The sequence below is a fragment of the Stegastes partitus genome, unplaced genomic scaffold, assembly GCF_000690725.1.
Source record: "Stegastes partitus isolate 25-593 unplaced genomic scaffold, Stegastes_partitus-1.0.2 Scaffold43, whole genome shotgun sequence".
NCBI lineage: Eukaryota > Metazoa > Chordata > Actinopteri > Pomacentridae > Stegastes > Stegastes partitus.
The window spans coordinates 286,836-311,804 of NW_007577774.1; the positions used below are offsets into that span (position 1 = coordinate 286,836).

The 24,969-nt window shown below is 42.1% G+C and overlaps 2 protein-coding genes across 3 annotated transcripts; one reads left to right on the forward strand and one right to left on the reverse strand.

Moving 5' to 3' along the window:
- Positions 1 to 29: 29 nt before the first annotated feature.
- Positions 30 to 8,790, forward strand: dhrs7b (dehydrogenase/reductase (SDR family) member 7B). Its single transcript, XM_008305250.1, has 7 exons — positions 30 to 92; positions 2,645 to 2,835; positions 3,990 to 4,108; positions 4,318 to 4,528; positions 5,135 to 5,227; positions 5,317 to 5,469; positions 7,044 to 8,790. The coding sequence occupies exons 2-7, from the start codon at positions 2,682 to 2,684 to the stop codon at positions 7,247 to 7,249; spliced, it is 936 nt and encodes a 311-aa protein (XP_008303472.1). The 5' UTR covers positions 30 to 92; positions 2,645 to 2,681; the 3' UTR covers positions 7,250 to 8,790.
- On the reverse strand, positions 2,358 to 22,923 carry cramp1 (cramped chromatin regulator homolog 1). 2 transcript variants are annotated; one of them, XR_521176.1, is made up of 21 exons: positions 22,844 to 22,923; positions 22,085 to 22,461; positions 19,919 to 20,121; positions 19,672 to 19,825; positions 19,006 to 19,089; positions 18,766 to 18,814; positions 18,174 to 18,259; positions 17,392 to 17,515; positions 16,726 to 16,807; positions 15,495 to 16,442; positions 14,874 to 15,051; positions 14,294 to 14,466; positions 14,133 to 14,207; positions 13,882 to 13,963; positions 13,555 to 13,665; positions 13,099 to 13,256; positions 12,091 to 12,277; positions 11,580 to 11,747; positions 10,982 to 11,127; positions 9,980 to 10,408; positions 2,358 to 2,368 (listed from the first exon to the last, which is right to left on the reverse strand). XR_521176.1 is itself a non-coding variant. In XM_008305237.1 (20 exons), exons 1-20 carry the CDS (start codon positions 22,891 to 22,893, stop codon positions 10,295 to 10,297), a joined length of 3,549 nt encoding a protein of 1,182 aa, XP_008303459.1. In that variant the 5' UTR covers positions 22,894 to 22,923; the 3' UTR covers positions 8,256 to 10,294. The 2 variants fall into 2 exon arrangements, 1 of the variants encoding a protein (XP_008303459.1); XM_008305237.1 differs by lacking the exon at positions 2,358 to 2,368 and having other exon boundaries at positions 8,256 to 10,408.
- Positions 22,924 to 24,969: the final 2,046 nt, after the last annotated feature.

Genomic DNA, 24,969 nt, shown 5'->3' on the forward strand with positions numbered 1-24,969 from the left:
AGTGAGGTAATTGGTCCGCTGCCTTATAGGAGAACACGGACGTTCTTGAAACACGGACACACACTGCAGCTCCACATAGCAGCACAAACCAGGTGAGGTCTGTAAGTAAAATATAAACCTGTAAGTGAACTGTAAACCTGCAGTTGTGTTTCAGTTAGAGGTTTATTAGACTGTGGATGTTAGCTAACGTTAGCTTCAACAGCTAAGGTTGTAGTTTTACACAGTTAGCCTGTCTGTGCAGAGAAAGCAATGCTGAACTCACTGTGTACTTCTGTATTTAGGGGTTTAGCTTAACTAATTGTATATGTTGTCAGTGTGAATTTCTCCCTTATTAGCATAAACATGGTTTGCATCACTGCATAGGATAATTGATGCCTTTAATTAGCAAAGCTATTCAAAATGGCTTCAAATAACACGTGGTTTTAACTCATGAATACAGAGATTTATGTAGCAAAGTTTTCAAAAAAATATTTGCACTATAATGTTTAAGTCATGGAGAATATTTGAGTTACTGTCCTTATAATTATAAGCGTGTTCATCTGCTAAAACAGACACTGAAGAACTGAAAGCATTGAGGCTCACAAAAAGAAAAAAAAAATTATGCATCCTGTTGTTTGAGGTTTATTCAAGAACTAATCAGCAGCAAATACAGTTAACACGTGGTTGCCACACACTTGATAATGCCTTTGTTCCTGACACTACACAATAAACAAATCACAAGAAAATGCAAAACCCTTGCCATTATTGGTGTGGTACACCACAAACCCCTTTTGTTTAATTGTTTGTCATGTGGTGCACTGTTGGCAGAGATGTGTTGGCAATAAAAAGACACTGAAGATGCTCAAAATACAGACATAAAGTATGTAATATTTTCTATGCACTCTTGTTTCTCTCTGAATTTCTTTTTTAAGCAAAAATCCTGATCTTTTCTGAATATTGCTGTCTTCTCTGACTGACTTGACTTGTGGACATGTGGAGTTTGGGAAGCTTAAGCCATGGTCTGGTTGAACTGCTTAGTACGTGTAATTTATCAGTAATTTATGGAGACTGTCCAGTCAATCAGAATCAAGCATTCTCCCAGTCCATGGCATAATACCTGATATTGGACACCTCGTCAGGCAATATGCAAGGTTTTTTTTTTTTTTTTTTTTTTAAAGGGCTGATACCAATACAATAATTATTGATCAATTACACTGATAACAACACAAAACTTAATTGAATTGCATCTGTTTTTTACGATTGACATGTATTCAAATAAGGGCTGCAAGGTGGTGCAGTTGGTAGCACTGCTGCCTCACAGCAAGAAGGTTGCCGGTTCGCGTCCCGGCGGGGGCACCAGGATCTTTCTGCGTGGAGTTTGCATGTTTTCCCCGTGCAGCGTGGGGTCTCGCCGGGTTCTCCGGCTTCCTCCCACACAGTCCAAAAACATGTTGAGGTTAATTTGTAATTATTAATTGTCCGTAGGTGTGAATGTGAGTGTGCTTGGTTGTCTGTCTCTAAGTGTGGCTCTGCGATGGACTGGCGACCTGTCCAGGGTGTCCCCTGCCTTCACCCTAAGTCGGCTGGGATAGACTCCAGCCCCCCCGCGACCCTAGTGAGGATTAAGCGGTGTAGATAATGGATGGATATGTTCAAATAAACATGAAGTTTTCATCATTTTCCCCTTCAGTGTTAACCAATCAGACAGTAATGTGGGCGGAATGTTGCTCAATACTAGAGCGTGGTGACTACAGATAGAGAGAGGCGGCTGCATCAGAGCCAAAGCATTAGCCTGATCCCTTATGTATTTGACACTGTTGCTATGCTGGCTGTTTGTGTTGTGTTTTGGATACGGGACAAGTGGAAGGGGCTTAACTCAATGATACAGACATTAAAACATCCACAGTCCCATCAGTGTTGGGGTTTAAGAGCTTACAGAAAAGGTCAAAGTCACCTTGTAGCCTGTTGACAGAGCTTTTCTGTGCATTTTCTTTTTACATTTATAGGCAAATATGCTATTTTATCCCAAAACCAGTCATCGACTTAAGAGCAACAGTTATTTACATTATATATACTCTTCAATAGTGTACTCTATCAATCAGCTGAGAGCAATTGCAGTGTTGCAGCAGCATCCCTCAAAACACACTTAAAAAGTATAATTAAAAAAATATATACAAGAAAAAACATTTAAAAATAAAACACAACAATGAAAATTGATTTAGAATAGGATAAGATAAAAACTCTCACAGTGCAAATTAAGGTTGAATGTTAAAAAAAAAAAAAAAAAAGATTTAAAATCAAGTTTAATGTGCAAATTCCTCAGAGGTCTTGTCTCTTTGCACAGAGGGGAGTCATTCTACAAAAAAGTAAACTATACCCTTTGAGTTTGCTATTTTTGATGTTATTATTTAATTGAATTTAATTTTGTTTTCTTATCGATGGAGCGCAAGAGTCACCCACAGTTTGATATCAAAATAAGAAAGTCTGTTGCATGTTAGCAGTGGAGGCTCACTAGGGTAAGATGCATATTTTAAGCAGGCCTTAGTTGGTTCACTGCTCTGTGCAAGAGCAATGGGTTTGAATGTTGTAATACTCCAAAGCTGCAACAGTTACAGATGGGAAAACTTTTTCTCCTCGCTGATTTCGTCTGTCCTTGTGACTGCAGGTTATCTGGTGTGGAGCAGAGCGACTGACCGTCAGCCATGGAGCGCGTCATGGGAGGAGGAATGCTTCCAGTGGTTTTAACGAGTGTTGGTGTTTTGATGCTGTACCGGATACTTGTCCGCCTCAGAAGAGGAACTTCTGTACAAGGAGCTGTCGTGGTCATCACAGGGGCCAGCTCTGGACTCGGCAAAGGTCAGAAGACGCTTAGTCATCTCTTTCTCACTGCAGCTTACATGGAGATGTTCTCTACAAATCACTTCAAATTCATTGACCAAACTTTTGCAATATATGTAAGATGACTAAAGGAAGTTTTAATTTATGTGTTAAATTGAGAATTCAAATGTAATAAGTCTGAAATCACTCTCAAGTGTGTGGTCTATGTTTTCATCAGTTTGTTGCAGTTTTTCTCCTGCCACTTCGAGTCCTCATTTAGTTTCAAAAAGTTCTTACTCATACAATTGTCAATATCAGTATTATTTGGCAATGCAGAAATATACAATTGTGTATCATCAGCGTAAAAATGATATTTGCATGGTGATGACTACTAATATTTCTAATTGGACACATTTATCATGGAAACAAAATTGTCCCCCGAGTGCTTCCTTGAGGAACTTAATGTTTAGTGAGTGTCTGATTCATGAGCATCCGGGCTGAAAAAAAACTGTCTGCCAGTTAAATAAAACTGCGAAAACATCGCCATAGAGACCCACTTATTTCTCAAGTCTGCCAACTGAAACCTCATTGTCGACTGTGAAACAAGGACTGCCACGTTGTTTGTCTCCTCAATAATCCTCAGATTGTTAAGTTTCAGTAGGTCTGTCCATTGCTTTGGCCTGTTCAATGACTTGATTGGAGCTTCTATAAATGCTGTTTGATGAACAAGTAGTTGATTAAAAGCATTTTCCTTCAAAGGTTTACCAAGGAACGGTAGATTATGAATAGGTCTGTAAATGTAGATCAGGAGAGATTTTACAATTGAAGTCTTTGAAAGCTGAAGTGAAGAAGCCAAGGCTAAGAGAGGAATGTATTCTAGTTGTTACTTTTGAGAGTCAGTGTTAGCATGCTTTAAACAGGTCGACTGGGATGAGGAAGGAAGTCACCTGGAAGGAAGATCCCAGCAGGTTTAAGTGTCTGCATTCATAATGCTGCCTCGAATAGAAAGTACTTTTTCTTTTTAAAAAAAATAACACATTCTCTGCATTTAAGACCGCGTCACTCTGAGATATATTGCTTTATTGGAGTTGTGAGATAAACTGCAGCCTCGTGGTTCGGTGCCGAGATGCAGGTGCTTGCATGGCGTTCTTTGATATTCACAAATTACAGGGGGTGTGCTTCTTGTGTTGCAGAGTGTGCACGGGTCTTCCACGCTGCAGGTGCACGGCTGGTGCTGTGTGGACGAGACGCATCTCGCCTGCAGCAGGTGGTCCAGGAGCTCACAGCAGGCTCGACAGGCGCACAGCAGCAGGTATCTACACCACAGTGACATACTCTGATTTCTTGTAGTGCTTTAGCATTTTTTTTTTTACGCATATTTCTTTTTACAAGCCTCATCATTATCAGTCCTTTTCTCAGCTCTGCTTATCAACCATCATTTAGCCGCTAAGAGTTCCTGACTTTGAAACATCTTGTATATTAGTGACAGAACATAACTGTTCTGCGTTGCTCATTCACCAGACTCACACTCCCAGCACTGTTCTCTTCGACCTGGCTGACGTTGACACAGTGGACAGAGCTGCAGAGGAGATCCTGCGATGTTATGGACAAGTGGACGTCCTCATTAATAACGCTGGAATCAGCTACCGCGGCAACATACTGGAAACCCACGTATCGGTTCAACGGGATGTTATGGAAACAAATTACTTTGGGCCCATTGCTCTCACTCAAGGTTAGTGATGGAGCATGTTGATTTTTATTTATTTTGTGTTGTCTCCAAAAATAAAGAGTCCCAAAATGAGCAGGGAGTCATTGTCATGGGCCTGGGCCTATTGATAGCATCACTTCTCACAGGACAGGCATGTTGCTTGGTTTCTCTGATAAAGATGCAAAAGGGGTCGAGGTTTAAACATTACAGATCTAGAGTTTAGTGGCGCGACACAATACAGCAGCTCCGTCACACTCACTCAAATTTAAATTCACAGATGATGAATTCAACTCAATCTCCCAACTGTACTGCAGAGAATCAATGATTACTTAAGTCAGAAATACGATTAGAGCAACATGATGCAGTTTCATGCAAGACTTTTTCATCATGGTGATCATTTTCTACATTCCTCAGAAGGTTTTTTTTTTTTTCAATCATTCAGAAAATAAAAAATAATTAAGACAACAAGTGTAACGCTGGATCGTCCACACTGTTGGTATAAAAACATGAAATTCTGATGTATTCCAACTGGAAAACCGTAAACCATACGGATCACAGGTCCTTCATGCAGATTTATTAGGAGGGTAATATTTTACGTTACTCTTCTTTCTTTCTCTCCTCCCTTCACAGCTCTCCTGCCCTCCATGGTTCGCCGGCGCAGCGGCCACATTGTCGTCATTAGCAGCGTCCAGGGAAAGATAGCCATTCCTTACAGATCAGCCTGTAAGTTGTCTTTACTTATTTCTTTAAACAAACAAGACAAAAGGTTTTTCCACCGAAACGTGACTCTGGTTTGTCCACCCTGTGGTCAGATGCAGCCTCGAAGCATGCCACCCAGGCCTACTTTGACTGCTTACGGGCAGAGGTCGAGCGCTATCAGATCCCAGTGACGGTGATCAGTCCTGGGTACATCCGGACCAACCTGTCGGTCAACGCTGTCACAGGAGACGGCTCCAAGTACGGAGGTGAGGCAGTAAAAAAAAAAAAAAGAAGTGTGTGTGACTGTGTTTGAACTAACAATAAGAGATTTGGTGCAATTGTAGAGGAAGTCAGCAAAAAAAGTGCTCATTTTAGAAGTTGACACATTGATTACTTGGTGAATGTGTGTGGATGGGGCTTTGCCAATAATGTGTCCTGCTGGGTTTTCTGTCTGACTGGGTTTTGATGTTTTCATTTTAGGAAAAGTTACTTTCTCTTCAACATTACAGATAAAGTAAGTTCTAACAGTTCATAGACCCAACTTGTGCAGGATGCATTGCCTTTTACTTTCTCATGTGCAAAGTTTTAGTTTTAATTTTCAACAAAATCTGGAGTAACAGAGCAGTTCTGGTGTTAGCATGAGTGCGTTTGTGCAATTAGCATCTATTTGCCCACATTTAAGGTGGAGAAAGACATTACTGTGAAAATTTGTTGATGTTTGAACACCTTACCTGTCAACATTTCCTCAGAAAACTAATCTGTCAAATTAATGAACCCACATTGCTCTGGCAACAACTCTAACAGCTCGGTTATTTGACCGAAAAAGAAATGTCCCAGCCTTATTGGCGTGCAAGTGGATGTCTTTTTCCTCAAAGCTGAAGCAAAACAAAGATTCTGAAATAAAATGAGCGACATGCAAGCACATGAATGCCAAATAAAACACAACTGGTCAGAGTTAGTTGATTAAATTGTCTTTACTGACCAGTAGAACCACTCCTGGCTGCAGACAGCATCCATTCCCCGGTGGAGTCCGAGCCAGTGACCTGTGGTTGCTGTGCAGACGAGCCCAGAGTAGGATGGGAGTCTGTGGCAGAGCTCGGTGGTGCTGAAAATGGCTTGTTGCTTCATATTTCCCCTCAGAAACTATGTGAACAGCAACGCCGTCTCTCACACCTTCTCTACAAGCTGCTACAGCACAACAACCATCCACTGCAAAAAAAAATAAGGGGGAGCAGAGATTTAAAAATCCTGTGAATTTACGCTGTCGTCCACAGAATGTGCAGGGATTCATAGAGCTGTTATGTGAAGCAGCACAAATGTTATTGGTTGGCAGGAGTAGTGTGTGGAGTCAGGGCTGTGTATAAATGCATGTTTTTTTCAGTGCACATACACAACGGACAGCTACTGGACGGCAGTGAGATGGTTACTGAATTTGGCAGAAAGTGTATTAAATTAGAATGTCTTGCTCTACCTTTTACGTTCTCCTACATAGTGACAGGAGTAATACTTGTCAGGTTTTAAAAAAGACTGGATCAAGATGGGCTCCCAGGCAGCACAAGTACATTTGTATAGCGCATAAAGACAAAATATGATGAATTTAAATCGATTAATCAAGTGTTTTACATAACAAAACCACCATTCCCCCTTAAACATTGCTATGATGCTTATGAGGGCGATATATTCAAAAAACAATATAAGTATTCGATGGAAATAGCTCACACAGAATAAAACAAGACATACGCAATACAATCCCAGTCATGGAGCAGTTTTCTGCTGAAAATCCTGACTCCCTGGTGTCACTGATGCAATACGTTTCTTGTCTGTGCAACTCTGATTTCAGTTGTGGATAAAACCACAGCTATGGGTCGGGACCCCGCAGATGTGGCTCGGTCGGTTCTGAAGGCTGTCCGTCAGAGGAGCAAAGATGTCGTTTTGGCCGGACTGGTGCCCAACCTGGCCATCTACCTCCGCACGCTGTGGCCTGCGCTTTTCTTCAAACTCATGTCCTCTCGCGCTCGCAAGGAGCAGAAACTGAAAGACGAGTGACGAAGCAGCAGGTGAGGAGACGGATGTTGTGGTCACGTGGACCAAAGACTGAACGGACGACGACAGACGGAGCTTTTACTGTGCTGAAAACCTGTAGACGGTGTGGTGTGACAGGACCTGTGGTTTGTGGTTTACTGTTGTGAGCAATATCTGGGGCTGAGCAGCAATGCTTAGTCAGTGAGCTATTTCTAGTTTAACTAGAAGTCATCAGAATCACTGCTCAACGACGAAGATGTTGTGTTGTTTAACTTGACTCTTGAAGAATGTTGGTTTGAAGCAGCTCTCATTTAATTTCCAATGCACATGTTAAAATTGTCTGGGAGATTGGTGTTTGTGGGGGATTTAACCTGTGTGTGTGTATATATATATATATATATATACATACACACACTGTTATGCCAAAAGTCACATATATGAGAAGAACCTAAATGCAGGACTTTGGTAAAGCTTTGCTGTACAGTGTTTCATCAGATGATTAACCTGCAGCAGTTGCAGTTTCTCTGCTGTAAAGCATGTTCTGTGGTTGAAGAGTTCCACTTTAACAACAATCTCTCTTAGAATCATGGAACAGCACCTGACATGTTTCTGGGTCATTTCTTCCACGTGGTTCTCAGAACACACCACTGAAATGATTCTCAGGTCATTTTAATGAGTGTAGGGAAAACACTGCATAGTCGAGTTGAGTTTCCCATTTGAGTAATTCAAACCATTTTTTCTCACTTTCAGTCCAGATGAGCAACGTTACAACTCCCCGATGATATTTGTGTCCTGTATATTCCTGCTGACTTACTTTGATAAGTTGTGTTGCTTTGAGAGCTGTGAATTTAGTTTCTGTAATGGGAACAGTGAGGGATTCAGTCTGCACATAAACCACTAATCCATCTCTGGAAAAGCAGGCAAACCTGAAGCTGTTAGCAGTAACCCTCAGGCCACACACTAACCTTTTAAAAGTTTGCATTTGAACTGGCTTTACCACAAAGTACACGCAATAAATACAAGAAACAAGCAGTTTTTATAACTATCTTTAAACACAGAATAAAAACACCTTTTACAAACTGAAAACTTAAAACAGGTTTTTTTCCTTTTTAGATGCCACCTTAATATTAAGTTAAACAGAAAACATTTTTTTTCTCAGAAATGTTAACAATAAATAGTCCAAACAACAATTTACATTATGTTACAAAAGCGCAGTGAATACTGGAATTGCCATTTGTACAAACAAAATCCTTCAACAGCAAAAACAAACTTGCCAGATTAAAAAACAAAACCTGCCGTTTATTCCATGTTAAGAATCATCTAGGGTGACAACATGAAGATTTTCCAGATGTCCTTCACAAACGAATAAACATCACAAGAGCTTGTCGTTTTAAAGTCAAAGCCCCCCCCAAGGTGCTCGAAGAAAACCAATGTTTCAGATCTGTGGAATGACAAGAGCTCTCCTACAATTTACACTCAGAGATCCAATCAAACATGTTGATGAGAAGATGTTCACAATACTGCATATTGATGATGCTGGTTAATAAAAATGAATCTGAACGCAATTCAGTCTGGACTTCACATGTGTGTAATCCCTGTTAATAACAGTACGTTAAAAGGTGAAGCTGCATGGATATAGTAGGCAAAAACGCTTCTGTTCACCTTTTGACCGCAACACAAAGAGTGAGCTGGTGTTAAAGGGTATTTAGAGCCAGTCATGCTGACATTAGCCATAGTGTTTTGTTAGTATCCAGTACCAGTCAAATAATGTTTTGGGATGTGATTAAAGAATCAACGCAACACTTAAAAAATAAGTCAACTATGGCTTTAGTGTTTGATTTAATTACACACATCTGACTGTTCGTTCTTACAGAGTTTAAATGGAGTGTAACACTACTGGTAACGTTAAAAGGTACCCCAAAACATTTTCAGTCTGTCATTAAAAAAAAAAGAAAACCCAGCTCCTTTATTTGAACTCTTTAAGGACTGCAAGATAAAAGCAAGAGCGCTAAGGTAAAAGAGCAATGTCATCATTTTTCACTGTAAGTGGAAAAAACAGTCAAAGAGCTGCCACCTGCTGTGACAGGGTTATTCAAGATTAGACTAAAAATCATCATGTTTGGGTGTACCATCAACCTAAAGTTAAGAATCAGCAACTGAAAAATACATAAATACCAGCTTACAAGGCCATCTCACTTGCTACCATCCCTTAAAAGTGGTGAAAATTTCACACAACTGGCAAAATCCCATGTGATTTCAGCACAAAATTCAAAAAGTAGTAACTGCAGAGAATCACATCTGTAGAATTACTGCCAAGTGGAGTCAACCATTGAGCTGCCATTATGCATGTGGCTGTAAGAAATGATTCCAAACACGCATGGCTAAAATACAACCAATAAAACCTGAACTGATAAGAGAGAAAGAGCACATGAAATGGAGGGCAGCAGGAAAGATTGTATTTTCTACCTGCCCTACTGTGTTGTGCTCCACTTTTGCAACATAACTATGGCAAATATTCTCACCATATTCAGCCTCTTTCTCACTGCCATTACTTTCAAAATCACACTCCAGCAGGGATCTGAACTGCACATTTTGGTGGATTTACACATTTTGGGGGTCAATCTGAGAGCGTAGAAGACACACACACCCACACCCACACTCACTCACACACACTCATACACACAAAGAGCAGGAACAGACATAAAAGATTGGTGAAAATATTTTGTTCAGATATGGCATAGTATTTTCCTGTACATGAGGTTGTGTTTTGTAAACGCATTTCTTTATCTAAAGTGTTTGTTTTTAAAGGGCATTTTACCTTAGTTCAGTTCAGTTCAGTTCAGTGAAACCATCGCGTTTCAAACCCGCTTTGAACGATGGTCAAGGTTCACTGTTATTATTGCACTTTTACAAACGGGGCAGGGATGGCTTTGAGGGTCATCCCCCGCAGTCGTCTTCCCTCCAAGGTAGACGGAAAGACAAAGAGGAGAAAGCTCTCATATCTCCGCTCACTCGACGACTCTTGTCCTCCAGATGGCGGCGGCTTGGTGGAGCCAGTTGCTCTCTTCCTCAGGGAGGCGGGATGGAGGGCTCGGTCACAGCCAGCTCCTGAGCCAGGTCATTGAAGCGAGCGATGTAGTCCACGCTGCTCTCGCTCATCATACACGCAAGCTGAGAGTCCATCTGCAAGCACAACCAAAGAGCTTTTTATGTGACAACAGCCAGAACAGCAGTAAAGACAAAAAACAAAGATGACACTTTCTTCACAGGAACAGTTTGATATTTTGGGAAATATATTCATTAGATTTTTGATCAAAAGAGCAAGATTAAGAGGAGTCATACCACTCTCATGTTTGTCCATCATATATAAGGCTACAGCAAGTTAGCTTAGGTTAAGACACATACAGGGGGATACAGCGGACTCTATCTCGCAGCCAGGTCTGAACATAAACATGGGGGTTTATAAAATGGGAACTGATAATTGTACAGTTCAGTTTTTGTGCACATTAAACAAAGATGAGGCTTTAGAGGTGTCAGTGGGTAGACTTCAGTTACCTTGGAACAGAGCCAGGTTAACCGTTCCCCTCTATGCTCAGTGTTTGCGCTAAGCTAACCAGGTGATGTTCATGTTTACTGCACCAACATCTGTCAGCAATTTCGCCATTTTTAAGACCGCCCACATAGGCAACTAAAATTACGAATTAGTAGATGACAAGATGCAAGATGTATTTTAACTTTCATATTTCTTAAACTCACTTCTGCCACGTCAGGAAGGCCACGGGATTGAAAGGAATCGTGAGAATTGCAGTCCAGGAGGCTTGGACCAAGCAAAGCTGTGCCGCTGGAGGGGCCAGAGGGGGTTAGGGTGGTCCGCCTGCCCTTATCAGGAGACACCATGCTGGCTGGAAGGGAAAAAAAGCAATAGAGACAGTGAATAGAAGGGAAAGCACACTGCCTTTATGAGCCACCACTGCAACAGGACGTCGAAAGATGTATTCGTATATTTGTGCATTAATAATGGAATGAATTTGAAGGCACAAAGACTTCCGAGTGGGAGTTTTCTATAAATAATGTCTTTTGTTTGAATTTATTCAAAGCTGCTGCGCACCGTTTTACAGTCACATTGACAAAGCTTTGATTTTCCAACAGCACAGGTACAATTAGACCAGTCTGCTTTCAGCATTAAAAGTTGTACTATTGTGAAAAACAATTATATGAATAAGCTCAATTACTCTCAACTCCTGGAAATTAAATGCACAGTAGACTTAACTAGAGCTACAATGAATAATAAACACATGAAAAAAAGTCTACAAAGATCTATAATTGCATCTGTTTATGAGACAAAAACACTTACAAAGGAGGCATCCCAGTGTGGAGTCCGATGAGTCGCTGGGGTACCACTGGGGGTCATGGCTGGGCGATGGGATCCAGCCTCTGGAGGGGCTGACGGAGGGAGACGAGGTCAACAGTTTGGAGCCGTCACTGTTGCCTAGCTTGGCTGGAGAGAGAGCCGCCTCCTCACCTGCAGCAGAGCAGGAAACAAATGAAACTGCATACACAATGTTCAAATACGCCTCTGAGGTTTCGCTGGTTGCATCTCAACATATTTTCTCTTCTCTTTCAAACCTCTCATAAGACCACAAAACCAAACTCGGTCATTGGGGATTAGAAAACTTCTCGCTGTTGTCATTCTTCATTTCAGTAAACAATCTCAGCTCCAGACGTATAATTTTACTATAGTGAAAGACACTCATCTTCTGTTTTGTTTATGAAGTTTTCCTTTAAGCAATTTGGCAGCTTCACAAAAATAAATTCTGTACCCAACATTAAATTCCTGCATGTGGGAGTGAAAAACACACACATACCATAGTGGGTAGAGTTGATGGCAAGCTCGATGATGGAGTCACTGATGTGTGTTTGAGGTTCTCCGGGGGCAAGAGCCTCTTCAGGGGGGCCTGGGAGAGAGATGTCAAGGAGCGAGACAACGCTGGGCGGAGCGAGGAGTGAGTCTCCACCACCAGTCGCTCCAGGAGACGGGGGAGGCAGACCATTCTGTGGAAAGAACAACTTGATTCAATGCAGCACAAACAACTTTAGCAATCCCATAAGGGGCAATTTGTTTGGAGCAGCTGGTGTAAAACAATAAGATGTAGACAAATATACAATATACAAAAGGAGAGTGAATACACCAGGGAGCTGTGTGTTGGATAAAAAAAAAAAAAAAGAAAGAAAGAAAAAGTTTACAATCAACCCTCTGAGCCTCATGTAGTTTATGGGCATTTTTGCTCCCGTCACATTTTTCATCACGTCAGGCCCATTTTTCACTGCAATATAAAGTCCTGCACCTCTATGGAAACAACAAAACCACGGCTACAAGAAAAGAGCACTTAGAAATGTCTTTTGTGCAATATGAAAAAGTTATGAAGCCATAAATTGTTTTGTTATTTAAAAAAAAAAAAAGAAAAATACAAGTTGAAGCCCCAACAGGCATTACCAATATGGGGAAAATTGTGGCTCTACATAATATAGATATTTTACCATTTACATTTTTAATTTGTCTTCATACTTAATTTTTTGTTACAAGGCTGCTGTTCACAGCTGAGTCCGTCACGGCTTTTCACTTGTGATGAGAAGTGCAGAATTTTTCGTTTTTATAGAATCTGCAAGTGATGCATTTATCTATTTTATATTTAAAATTTTGAATCAGGGACATCACTGTTACAATTCCAAGGGTATTACGTTATATTACTTGGGGTATTAATTATAATGTGAAAGCCATCTTGCTGAATTTTCTACCTATGCCAACAGGTCTGCTCCTTTTCTCAAACTCCACATCGTAAAATCTAATATATATAAGTATGTGTGCTCCTGACCTCTGGGACATTTTCCTGGATGAGTTGGGCGTCTGGTTCAGCATCAACAATGGGTGTGGCGGTGAGCAGAGTGCTGTTATCAACACTGGGAGAATCGAGCTCCCGGCAGGGACTGCCGGGGATGATGCCTGCAGACTTGGCTGCCAGGTCAATGGCACCTGAAAGAGTATTAACAGTTTAGGGACACATGGGATTTGTAACACCTGCGCATGCAGACACTTGATAAGCATGAACAGTAAATGAGACTTGAAATACCATAAAACAAACTTTATATATATAACTAAATATTAAAAAACATGTTACATGCATGTTGCTTTTGTGTAACATAAATGGAGGATATAAAGAAAAGGTTAATTAAAAATTAATTAAGCTTGAGCAGTATATACTCAGTATATAGAATTGAACAGCATTTCAAGAAAACAGAAAACTATATTTTCTAATAGAAGCAGTCCATACTGGAGAGCTGGCTGGTCACTGCAGAGCTGGATGCTGCAGAGGAAGTTTTGGACAGAAGAGGGCGGGAGGAAGGAGCCAGTCGAGTCTGGATTGGCCGGAAAGATCCAGTTCCTGAGGGAAAAAACAGGAAGAGAAAGAGTGAGAAATTAGCAGGGTTCCTGTTGATAAAGAGAAATCATGTTTACCAAAGCGAACACATAAATAAATGTGAAGAAAGTTGCTTCAAGGAGCAACTTTCAAGAACCAAAGTTTAACAGAACTCTGTTCACTAAACATTTGCTCCCTCAGGTGATAACATGTATTGATTGGTCCTAATGTCAAGAGTACCTGTGGCAGAGGAATTGGAGAGGATGGAGAAGGAGCAGACATGCTGAGGAGTGTCTCCTGTAGTTCTGGGTAGCAGTGTTCGCTGTGAACAAAACAGAAGCAATTCAACAAAATGCACAGTTAATTCAAAACAGTCTTTTGGCCATTGCTGCCAGCAACATGAGCCAAATCTGTACAAAGCAACGGACATGGTGCTCGCTTTAATCCCACCTAGTGGACTGAAATAAAACAACCTTGTGTTCTTCTCTTACCTGAACTACAAGTGGTTTCCGAAGCTGTCTGTTGCGAGGCTTTCTTTGTCTAGAAAGGAAAAGATCTGACTGCATCTGTAAAGGAAAAAAAGCATATGAACGTGTGCATAGTTATGTGGACGATGCATCAGTCTAGTCTTGGTGTAAAAACAATGTCTTACACTGATGGAGTCGAGCTGCTGTCTGAAGGCAAGCTCAGCCTCCTTGTTGGGGGAGAACATTCTGTTGTGGCGCGAGCTGTTGGGGGGCAGAGTGGTGGGTACTGCGAACACACCGCCTTCTGCATCGCTGCCCGCAGTTGAGCCCAACAGAGAGCGGGGAAGGTTGCGCCCACCTGAGGAGGGGAAGAACAGGTAAGATGCCATGCGAAGAGGGCAGCTATCTGAACTAAAGGGAGTAACCACATCTGGGAAAATACTACAAAGTATTCAACAATCACCTATAAAGCAGGAAGGATTTTCACAGCATTATTATTTCTCACTGTCAAACAACAACTACAGTGCCATCAGTATGAACACCTAATAAATCCCATCATATCAGTAAAATTGCTATTTGGGATATAATTTATGATTCTTCATGTATGTATTCTAACTAGTCCCTAACAACTAAAAGATTTTAAATGAGTTCTAACCCAAATTAAATGTTGTCAGTTTTTACACAGAGACAGCTACATTGGAGATGACCTCATATTCAGTGGCTGGAGTAGCAGCTTTAGAATATGCAAAACAGAGCCACAAATACCTGAAGCTCCAACAGTTGGCAGGTGTAATCTGGCCACTCGGACAGAAGCCTGCTGCCGGCCACAGCTGGGGCTGCGAACACCTGCTACAGGACCCTTCCCTGGAGGTGTGACAGCCTGGTTCTGCTCTTCTTGATGGGTCTTAAGTGGTGATGTGGCTGTGGAGCAGAGCTCTGGAGCCTGAAGGAGAATGCACATGATAGCATCCATTCTTTATGTACATTTCTAAATAAGGCTTTCACTACAGTTTAAAAGCAAGGAGGACACGGTTCACAGCCACTTCCCACAGTGGAAATCAACATGCTGTGAACCAATCTAAACCTCATCTGTGGAGGAATGAAAATTAAAATTCTGTGAACACACAGGAATATACGCCCTTCATACTGCTGTCCAGCTATAGAAAAATGATTGAATACCCTAAGATATTGAATATAAGTTGCATTCTTGTAACTGGGATGCATTAGTGGCAGGTTTTCAACCTTAATCTAACATTAAACATGTGTAAAACTTCTCATTTGAAACACGACTGCACAAAAAATCCTGACAGAAATTTAGTTTTCCAAGTTAAAATGGGTATCTGGCAACAAGGAATAACACTGGGAAAAACAGAAGTGAATCCTTACCAAAGGTTTAGGATTGACCTCAGTTGCAACCAGCTTGAGCAGGCAGCGCAGAACTCGGTTCGTCTTGTTGGGCTTTGGCTGTACTAAGGCTTGTCCATTTTCTTGGTTGCTGGGAGAAACCGCAGCTGGCAGCCACTCATATTCCAGCTGCAGCTTTCCTGGCTTCCCAAACATTAGGTAGAGCTCAGCCAGGGTGACATTCTCTGCGTCACGAGCACTCCAGCCCTCCTCTCTGATCTGCTCAACAGTCCGTTCTTTGGCTGCTGGTGCAGAGCCTTGCAACACGCCCTCCTCTGAGCCAGTCACTAGAGGTTTGGCTGTAGGAGTCTGGTTTGCCTCTGGGGAAGAGGTGCTGGTGTTTTGCTCTTCTTTGCACTGCTCTGATGAGCTCTCTACACCACCACACAACTTGTCCGTGTTTTTGGTCGCTGCTAAGCCAACAGTGGTCTCAACGACAGGACAGGTCTTGCTTGCCTCAGAAGATACCGTCCCATTTCCCTCCTCTCTGAGGGCTACAGTCTGCTGAGAGGAAACAGAGACAGAAAGAGACTGAGGTCTCTTCTCCTCTACCTTTGTAGAACTATCTGGCGATTGTTCAAGGTTAGGGGGTTCAGTCCGACGAGTATCACCCAAAACAGCCGCTGAAGCACCAGTGACAGCAGTGTTGCCGCGTGCAGATTTGCTGCCAGTTCGAGGTAACGGAGCTGTGTGAATGCCTAGGATCTGGGCAGCTGGCAGTTCCTTGGCATTAGGTCGGTTCTTGCCACTCTCTAACCAGTGTACAGTGCAGGAGGCCTTGGAGTGAACTACACGTGCCACACCAGGCAGCGTGGTCAACGTGCTGCTCTCAGCTGGAAAAAGAAAGAGCTCCTCTTGCCGAGGTTTGCTGGGAGAGGCTGTGCTGCACTGGCTGCCCTCGAGCGCCTCCCTCTCCATGAGACTCTTAAGCTGAAGCATCCGTGTTAAGAACTGCAACATAACTGACAGAAACAGATACATCCCCCAAAAAACAGCTGAAGTGCAATACAGCTGCCCTAATCCACATACCAAAGAGGGGGGAAAAACTTGTGGGGTACTGTGAAACATATCACAGTGTGTTTATAGCAACAGTTCTCAATATTCCTCAGAGGCAGAATAACATCTACTGTTACCTGCCAACCTTTCATCCAACACTCCCACTCAGGAAAACATTTTTTAAAGTTAAGTGCGCACAATGTGATTTCAAGGATACAATCCGCTGGTCGTGGTATGCCCACTTCTGTTTCAGATACTCGATGAGGCTGGAGACTTTCCTGTGGAGCTCCACCACCATCCTGGGTTGGACAAAAAAAAACAAGTTGAGTGATAACTGTAAACTCACAAGCTACAGAACACTAATAAGATTCCTGACATAAACAGTACCTTTGGGTTTAACACCTATCAAATGACTGAGTAAACATATATTTAGTTATTGACCTGAGCATGTACACTTAATATTATTGGTGACTATTTTCTAAAGCATATTTTTTAGTCAGTGTTATAGCCTTGTGAAACAACAGCTGCAAACAGGCATCATTTTCAAAACTGCTTGGTAATGCTTCAATGCCGAAAATCTTTAAAAAGTACCAAGTATTGCATTACTGCTGTGCTGTTGACACTTCAAAAAAACACAATATGAATTTGTCTCTTTTTATATTACAAAATATCTAATTGAAAAAAGCATTCTGAGGCAACATAAAGTTTTAAAAAACTATTTTTCCTTGTGGCAATGTTGTGACTTGGAAAAACACAAAAGTGGACAAAATGTTTATGGATCTTCAGGAATTATATGTCTGTGATTCCAAGACATGGTTTGCTTTTGAAAATTGTACTTTAGTAATTAGCAGGCCTCAGAAATTAGTTGACTGGGATGCCTGACCTGAGGCGAGGGTTGTGGGCTAGGCTCTGAACGCGGGCCCAGGAGTGGTTACTGCGTGGCTGGAGCTCCATTGCAACCTTCAGGGGTAGACGCACTGGTTTCTGGTCCTCTTCGTCACTCACTCCTGCAGGAATATGAAGATACACCATTGCTGAATGAGAGCAGCTAACAAAGCTCTCTTCAAAGACTCGGTCAGGTGTTTTTAAAGAGCATAGCAGACGGCCAGCAAGAGGGGTTTTGTGACAGTACGCAATGGAAAAGCTACAAAAGCATTACATGAACAGTACAATAGAGCTGTCAGTGTAGCTGTTATGAAGTTAAGTATACGCTGTCGCAAACTTCCTTGCTTAATGAACTAACACACAATGAAAGAGAGTCATCAAACTCAGCGGCACTGGAGAGCAGACAGAACAGATCGGGATGAGGCCCTTTTCCAAGATGTAGACACAACAATGAGCGCGATGCATGTGGGACTGATGTTCTGCACTTGATTGAAGCAAACGTTTGTACTAACTGTGGATGTTACTGAACAGAGGGGTTGATGACAGCTGGTCACAACAGTCATCTCCTGCATCTTCCTCCTGCTACTCCTCCTCATTCTGATTCCCAGAGTTACCATGGAAACGCCACTAGCCCACACGCTGCCATTGTTTTTGCCAAAAACCCCACCCCCACAAGCCCCGTGCCTCAGCATCAATGTGGTTTGTATTTTGAGCACTGATGTTTGTTTACTTGGTCTACGTTGCTTTGTATGTGTTGTGTGTCTGCGTGCACGGACTCACCATCTGGATCACACAGTTTCTTCAGCGCACGGCACATGGGGGCTTTGATCCGTAGGTTCCTCCCTTTAGAGCGCACAGTGGTGGCCCTGGTCAAACAGACAAAGCAGTAGTGGAAAACTTTAGTGTTTTTGAAGGTTCACTTTTTCTGATCATGTTACATCCATCGGTGGAGTTTCATCATCGCTCTGTTTTTTTACAGAGAAAGTGAGCTAATCATTCAGATGAATGAAGATTTGTACAGAATTAGCTGAACACCTGAAATATTTCATAATACAGCAGCCGCTTAATACACTAAATTATACCATGCAATATTGAGCATATATTATACAATAGTACATAATATTTTGAAGAAGTATCGCTTGTTCAAGCTGCTAAGGCACTTTCCTTGTATTTGACACGTCATCATGACCTCAGATTAGTTTAGTCTTTCTCAATGAGGGTGACAGCTTCTTTGTGTTTTAGCAGATATCATACAGTACATGACATTCGTGCTGTACGATCCCAGATTTGTGCATGTAAACACACCCTTTGGGTTATTTAACACAAAAATAGTAAACTGTGAAGCTAGAATATGCTTTTGCTATTTACTTACCCTTGCTGGATGAGTTCGTTCAGCTTTGCCACGTTCTTGTCATCCATTACTGTCAAACACAAAACACAAATCCAGAAAGCCGTTTGTGACATCGTCCCTGAGGGGCAACAGTCCCCCATGACGGGGATCATGCAGACTTTAATCACATCCCTTGTGTTCCAAAGCAACAGCAGCAAAATGCTCACGTACAAACAGCTTTCATAAAGACATGCTCTGAAACATTGTGTAGCCTTCACTTACATCCTCCAACTTTTTTGCGGAGCTCTGCATAGCAGATAAGACCATACAGCTCTTGAGAAGATTTCTTCAGCACTCGGGAGTACGCTGAGAAGGAAAGGAAGCACAAGTCACAACACTGGTGTCACTAGCCACTCAGGAGGCCTGTGTATGCTACATAAAGATAACACTGAAGGCTATTTGTAGAGGAAAGAGGCTCAAGCTTATCTGGTGAACTTCATTAACATGTGTTTTGGGAGAGAATCTCCTCGTATAACAACATGCTACATAAACATTAGGGCTCTATCTGGTGAAAAAATGGTATATGTGTTTGTTTCCCTTTGTGAGTAATTTCAACAGGTTGTTTTACATCACTTTGACAAAAACTGTTATACAAGGCATCATTAAAACACATGCACAACAATTAATTAACAAAATAAGACAGTTAAACTGATGAAAGCTAAGGTCCCTTTCAATTCCAAGGCACATATGACTGTCACGTAAACAGCCTTCACAGTGCTACTGCACAACTGCAATAACCACAACAGGACAGATGTGATGACACAGTAAAAGTCTGACATTATTACTGTGAACAAACGTTATATGTGGGTCTCTAAATTTCAAAGATTTAGTTATTTATACAGTCCAAATTCAACCTGTTTTGGATGACAAACACAAAAGGCAACTCACCATTGGCAAAGTCAATGTGTTTGGAGATCTTGTGCCAGGTGCGGTAGTAGAAGTGGCGGACCTGCTCCTTGTTCTTCACCATGTTGGCCGGCTTGCCTCTTTTCTTGTACTTCATTGCAATGTTGTTCTGGATAGCCTCGAAATCCTTCCCATGCTGGAGGCAAGAGCAATAGAGGTGAGTTTAAAACATCAAAAGACATACACATGGAAACATTTTAACTTGGTTTAAGTTGGTTGCACTCTTTACCTCGTAGAGCCCCTCAAAAAAGCTGTTTTTGTCCTCTGCGCTCCAAGACTCCCACTGCCGACGGGCTCTCTTCTGGTTACCAGCTTGTTCCTCCTTCTCAGCAGACCCTTGGCCCTTGGAGGCCTTGGACACTGCCCCAGTGGAGCCTGCCACCGGCCCCGACTGTCCCACTGCCCCTTGGGAAGAAGAGCCATTCTCTGCCCCTGTGTTACACGATAAAAAAGGGAACCCGCAACTCCATCAGTTATGAAGGAGTCATAGAAAAGAACTTAAATATCAGAGTAGAAATGGAAGGATTCAGCCGAATATTTTGGTTGACCACTCTGGCTGATTTGCATAACATGGGAATAAAATACAACCGTTGTCCTGGCATGTGTGGCTTGGAAGAAGTTAAAATACATGCACACAAAGCCACCTACTGCCATTACAGTGCGCAACCTGCAGAGCTTCCCCCTCTGTGGTTCAGCTCTGGCAAGGAGGCAGGAAAAGCAATCAGTCCCTATGGCCAGGTCCACAGTACACAGATCCAAAACCAACTCGTGGTGGGCTCCACTGGCCAAGTTTGCCGCGGCAGAGAGCACAATGCCAGGAGGCATTAACACAAACACCTAGGTAGTTACTGTTGCAGCCCTGTGCTCTGTTAAGGAAACAGTATTTCCAGCCTAAATGGGTGTTCATTTACAAATGCAAATGTGTGTGTGGCTCATAGCTCTAACCTAGATGTGTCTCTTCAAAATAGATGCGTACCAATATAGCATCACATCAAAATAAGTAGGGCTTTCTTGGTCAAGTGGTCAAAACTTGGGGCAATCTAAATATATTTTTTGAAATAATCAGTCGCTTTTCCAAAAGCAACACAAGAATTACACCAGTCATGCCTGTCAGAGCACAAAGATGTAAACTGAAAAGGTTTACTTCTGTCTGATCAAAGATTAACGAATTGATAAAGATATTTTCAAGAGAAGAAAAACTGACAAATTGCAGAGGCAAAGCAGCGATAACAAACCGGGAATCATTTCATCTGAGTCTGTGGACAAATATAAAAATCTTCAGGAAGGAAGACACATTTCTTACAGGCAGCTCTTCAATGACAGGCTCTCAAATGAACAGCCACTTCGCTGTAAGTGTACAACATACCACAAAATAACTCTAATGCCACCACATTTCCTATCTTTCTTTGCCCGTTGCGGGATTTGTGGCGCAGACACCGAGAAGGTGATGCCTCATTCGTACGGATACACCGACACGAGCCGGCTCTTAGTTAGATTATTCGTGATTAGTAATCCACGAGGCAATCCTTTGGTGTGTTTAAAAGTCAGCAAAGCCTGCGAGCCTTAAGTCATCTCTAGCTTCAGTTCATTGCTCGGACACTCGATATTACTATGTCAGTTCACCGGTGGGAGCTCCTGTAGGCATCAGCAGATATTGCTCACACTGCAAGTTACCACAGCGCAGAGCATCAGCAAATTAATTGCAAAAGCAAACCAGCAAACCACCGCAACTAATAATAAGCATTCTGGCAAATTGAATTATAAACTGTGTGAGTTCGCTAGACTGAGATTATTTTAGTGTTTGTTGTGATTAATGTATAAAGGTACACAGAATTTTCACAAGTTAAAAAAAATCAGAAACACAAACTGTTAATAGGTTGGATCAGTGGATCAATTAAATAATTAGCTGAAGGCAGCAGAGGCAGACTGATCTCTTTAGTTTCTGTTACCTATGACAAAGAAAAAAACCCACAAAAATCTTAACAGTAATGTGGCTTTTCTTTCTTGTTAGTAGACATTTTAAACCTGTGATTTATTTCTCCTACACTGAGTTGATAACTGCTGCTTTATATTTTTACTGCCATTGTGAGCAAGTTTACCAAAAAGAAAACTGTGATTGAAAATAGACAAGTGGGATCCTAACTGAAAGGTAAGTTCTGGCCTCTCCTCCTTTCCTCAGAAGTGCTTCCTAGGATGGTGTTATAAGTTGGGTTGGAGCAGCCAGAATTACAACCCAGCCAGTGGCCCACAGGGGGATACACAGCAACAAAACGGCACCGGTTTGGCCACCACAGATGACGAATCACAAACACAGTGACACAGTAAAAACTGAGAGTAGACCCCCTGCTAATTTCCACCTTCACACACTCTTATCCGGGCCGGTCAACCACGGTACCTTTCGATTTTGCCCCGCCATGTCCATTGATGGTCGAGCCGATTGAATCCTTCCGTATCCGTTTGCTCGGAGGTCGAACGCTGGATCGGAGAAAATGATGCTGGTCGTGACACGGAGGGGCGGGCTCCGCTGAGGTGTGGGGCTGTTGGGTCGAGCCTAGCCCGGTTCGGTTCGGCGGAGACGCGGGGAGGACCGGGGCTGAACCGGGGCTGAGACCCGCGGCTGATGGATTAAGAATTTCCACTCCGTCGTCTCCCTTTGTACTGCGCTCCTCGCTCGCCTGCTCTCCGCTCTCCTCCTCGTCGCAACCTTCGGGCTTTCTGGACGGATTCCTCCTCCCATCGACACCGATCCCCTCCCTGGAGCCCGGTGTCATGCTGTCAAAGCACATTCACACAAAATTTGTCACATTAGGAGCAAAGCGGTGGGCAAAATTAACTTCTAAAGACGACGTTCACTGTCTCTCAACATGGCCGCCGCTGTTTGTTTCAAATCCCCTCTCCAGTCCCGTCAAAACAACACCAAATATATGCATTTAACGTCTTGGGATAAATTACATTCAACAACTAAAACAGTTTAGCAAGTGGCGACGATGTTTTACCGAGTGTCTTTGGGCTCTAACGGCCAATATTGACGGTATAATTTAAACTAAATTCAAATGCGAGCGCTTTTCAGTTTAGCGCCCTGCAGAAACGACAACGAAAACCCCTCGGTGCGTTCGACCTCTAAATAAAGTGTTTATTTCAAATATAATTTTACCCATTTTCGTGCTCTTCGGTAGTAGGCGATGTCTTCTTTCTCTTCACCATGGGTCCGACCGGTTATATTGGCAATTACTGATCAAATTGAGCATAATAAAGCCGAGACCGATCTCTCCGCTTTCTGCCCTCTCCTTGCTCCTGCTTCGACTGAGCTGAACTCTCTGCGCAGTTCAACTGTTTTCTATCAGCAACAACATTACTCAATGCTTCTTTGAAACAAGGAATAAAATTGTTAAGCCGATGCTATAATGTGACATATCTACTGCATGCGATGCAGAATAATTTCCCGAAGCTTGTGTCGGTTGAGCTCATTTGAATCGATAGGCAGAGATAGTTTTATTAACCTGTGTGCAAGTGGACTTCGCTTGACACTACGTCACCATCGCCTGCAGAAATTATGTCTGCAAAAGAAATTATTTCATGCATATCCTGCAGTCATAAGGCTTTCTAACAACACTTCTACCATCTTTTAGCATCAATATGGCCTCGTAAATATTATTAATAATGCGTCAATATCAGGATCAGGCTTTAAGTGCGCGGTAGACATCGAGACAAGGGGTATTACATTTGAAAAACTGTGTTAAAATGAATTTACACCATCAGACTAATGTCACTGCATGTTCTCTACTGTTATTCTTTGATTTATTTATTTCTGAATAATCAGGAGGAGGGCAGTGCAGAGGGATGACAGCAACAGAAAGCTACACAAAGGAAGATTAATTAGACATGAGTAGCTTGAGTCTAAAACTCATAAAGGAATTTCCCCTATTTCTAAATTCCGACACTGAATCAAAATCCCTTATTTTTACCACCGAAAAGCCGATTCTCATGCAAAATCAATCTGATTTATAATAACTAGTATAACTAGTTGTGAGAGCCTGAAACTACTAGTTAAACTGTTTAATGTCAACTTGCGCTCTTTGGGATTTTACAACTTCAAAATTATTTTAATGTCATCAGAAAGATGCAAGTATAATTTTAATGTATTCGGTGTCAGAAGATTGTTTCGGTTTATGTAGATTCTTATGGCAGCACATTTAGATCTAACGTTTTTCCACAGCATTGCATGACTGATTCCCTCTGCCATGTTAAAGTGCAAGCAGCCTGGTAGTTTTAATACTCTCACCACGGGTATTGTGTCATACCAGAAAGTTAACACTGCTTTAGAAGTGTACTTTTTCAATAGTTTAAGTTGTGTCCCATTAGTTGTTAACTTGTTGTAGAAAGTTGTATTAAAATAAGACAAGAATCCCCTCCATGCCAAACACGGCACCTAGCATGGCTGCTGTGTCGGCTAGCTAGTGTTAACGCTATGCCCAGTCAAACAAGCGATAACGCTATAAAAACTGCTTGCGACGTAATGGTTATTCTATGTAGAGCCTCGAGTGGTTTATTAGATGGATAACTCTACCAGACATTAGGAATTACCTGAAGTGGAAGCTTGTTGGTAGTATTCCCAGCCGAGTCACGGGCTAGCATCGCTAGCTGACGGCAGACCTCCAGCTTGATGCTACCGATGACAGTTCCTGCAGATCGAATGTCCACGCGCATAGGCACGCCCACTTCGACTCGAAAACAAAGCCTGTGATTGGTTAGAAATACACGAGGACGGCCGTTAGAATTTGATTGACAGATCGCTCCGTCAATAGTTAATGAAAGAGGTTCCACGGAGGACCAATTATCATTCTCTTCCTGTCATGCCCTCCAAGTTTTCCGATAAGTACTGTAAAAATTTAAAGTAACTTTAACCCTTCTGTAATCCAAACAGTTTTGTTTTAGTAATTACTCTATGCTTAAGCAAGTTTATATCACCTTAACGAAGGCTGCTGGCGCTATAAAAATAAGTTCCGCCCAGAAAATGATTGACATTTTGAAGATCAAATCAACAGGCAGAACTCTGGGGAGGCGCTTGAATTTATCACAGCCGTTAGCTGAGAAATCACCCGGCAAAGTGGTAGTAGAATGTGATTGTGAAGGCAGTGAACAAATAATTACAGCAACTATTTTTGTAACGTAGCGTGTAGAGACATAGAAAATATGGCAGAAAGGATTTTGGATACACTAGCATGTCCTCTTTATTATAGTTGTGACCGCAGACTCAGCCCACATTGCTTTTGCCGAGGC

What these genes read in the sequence shown, in the direction of transcription:
- dhrs7b (XM_008305250.1), top strand. Translation starts at nt 2,682, where the DNA reads ATGGAGCGCGTCATGGGAGGAGGAATGCTTCCAGTGGTTTTAACGAGT. An exon ending in CAGCTCTGGACTCGGCAAAG is followed by an intron (nt 2,836 to 3,989) that starts GTCAGAAGACGC and finishes CTTGTGTTGCAG; the next exon opens with AGTGTGCACGGGTCTTCCAC. An exon ending in GCCCATTGCTCTCACTCAAG is followed by an intron (nt 4,529 to 5,134) that starts GTTAGTGATGGA and finishes CTCCCTTCACAG; the next exon opens with CTCTCCTGCCCTCCATGGTT.
- cramp1 (XM_008305237.1), bottom strand. Translation starts at nt 22,893, where the DNA reads ATGGTGAAGAGAAAGAAGACATCGCCTACTACCGAAGAGCACGAAAAT. An exon ending in CATACCACGACCAGCGGATT is followed by an intron (nt 16,443 to 16,725) that starts GTATCCTTGAAA and finishes CGGATGCTTCAG; the next exon opens with CTTAAGAGTCTCATGGAGAG. An exon ending in CTCCAATTCCTCTGCCACAG is followed by an intron (nt 13,666 to 13,881) that starts GTACTCTTGACA and finishes TTTTTCCCTCAG; the next exon opens with GAACTGGATCTTTCCGGCCA.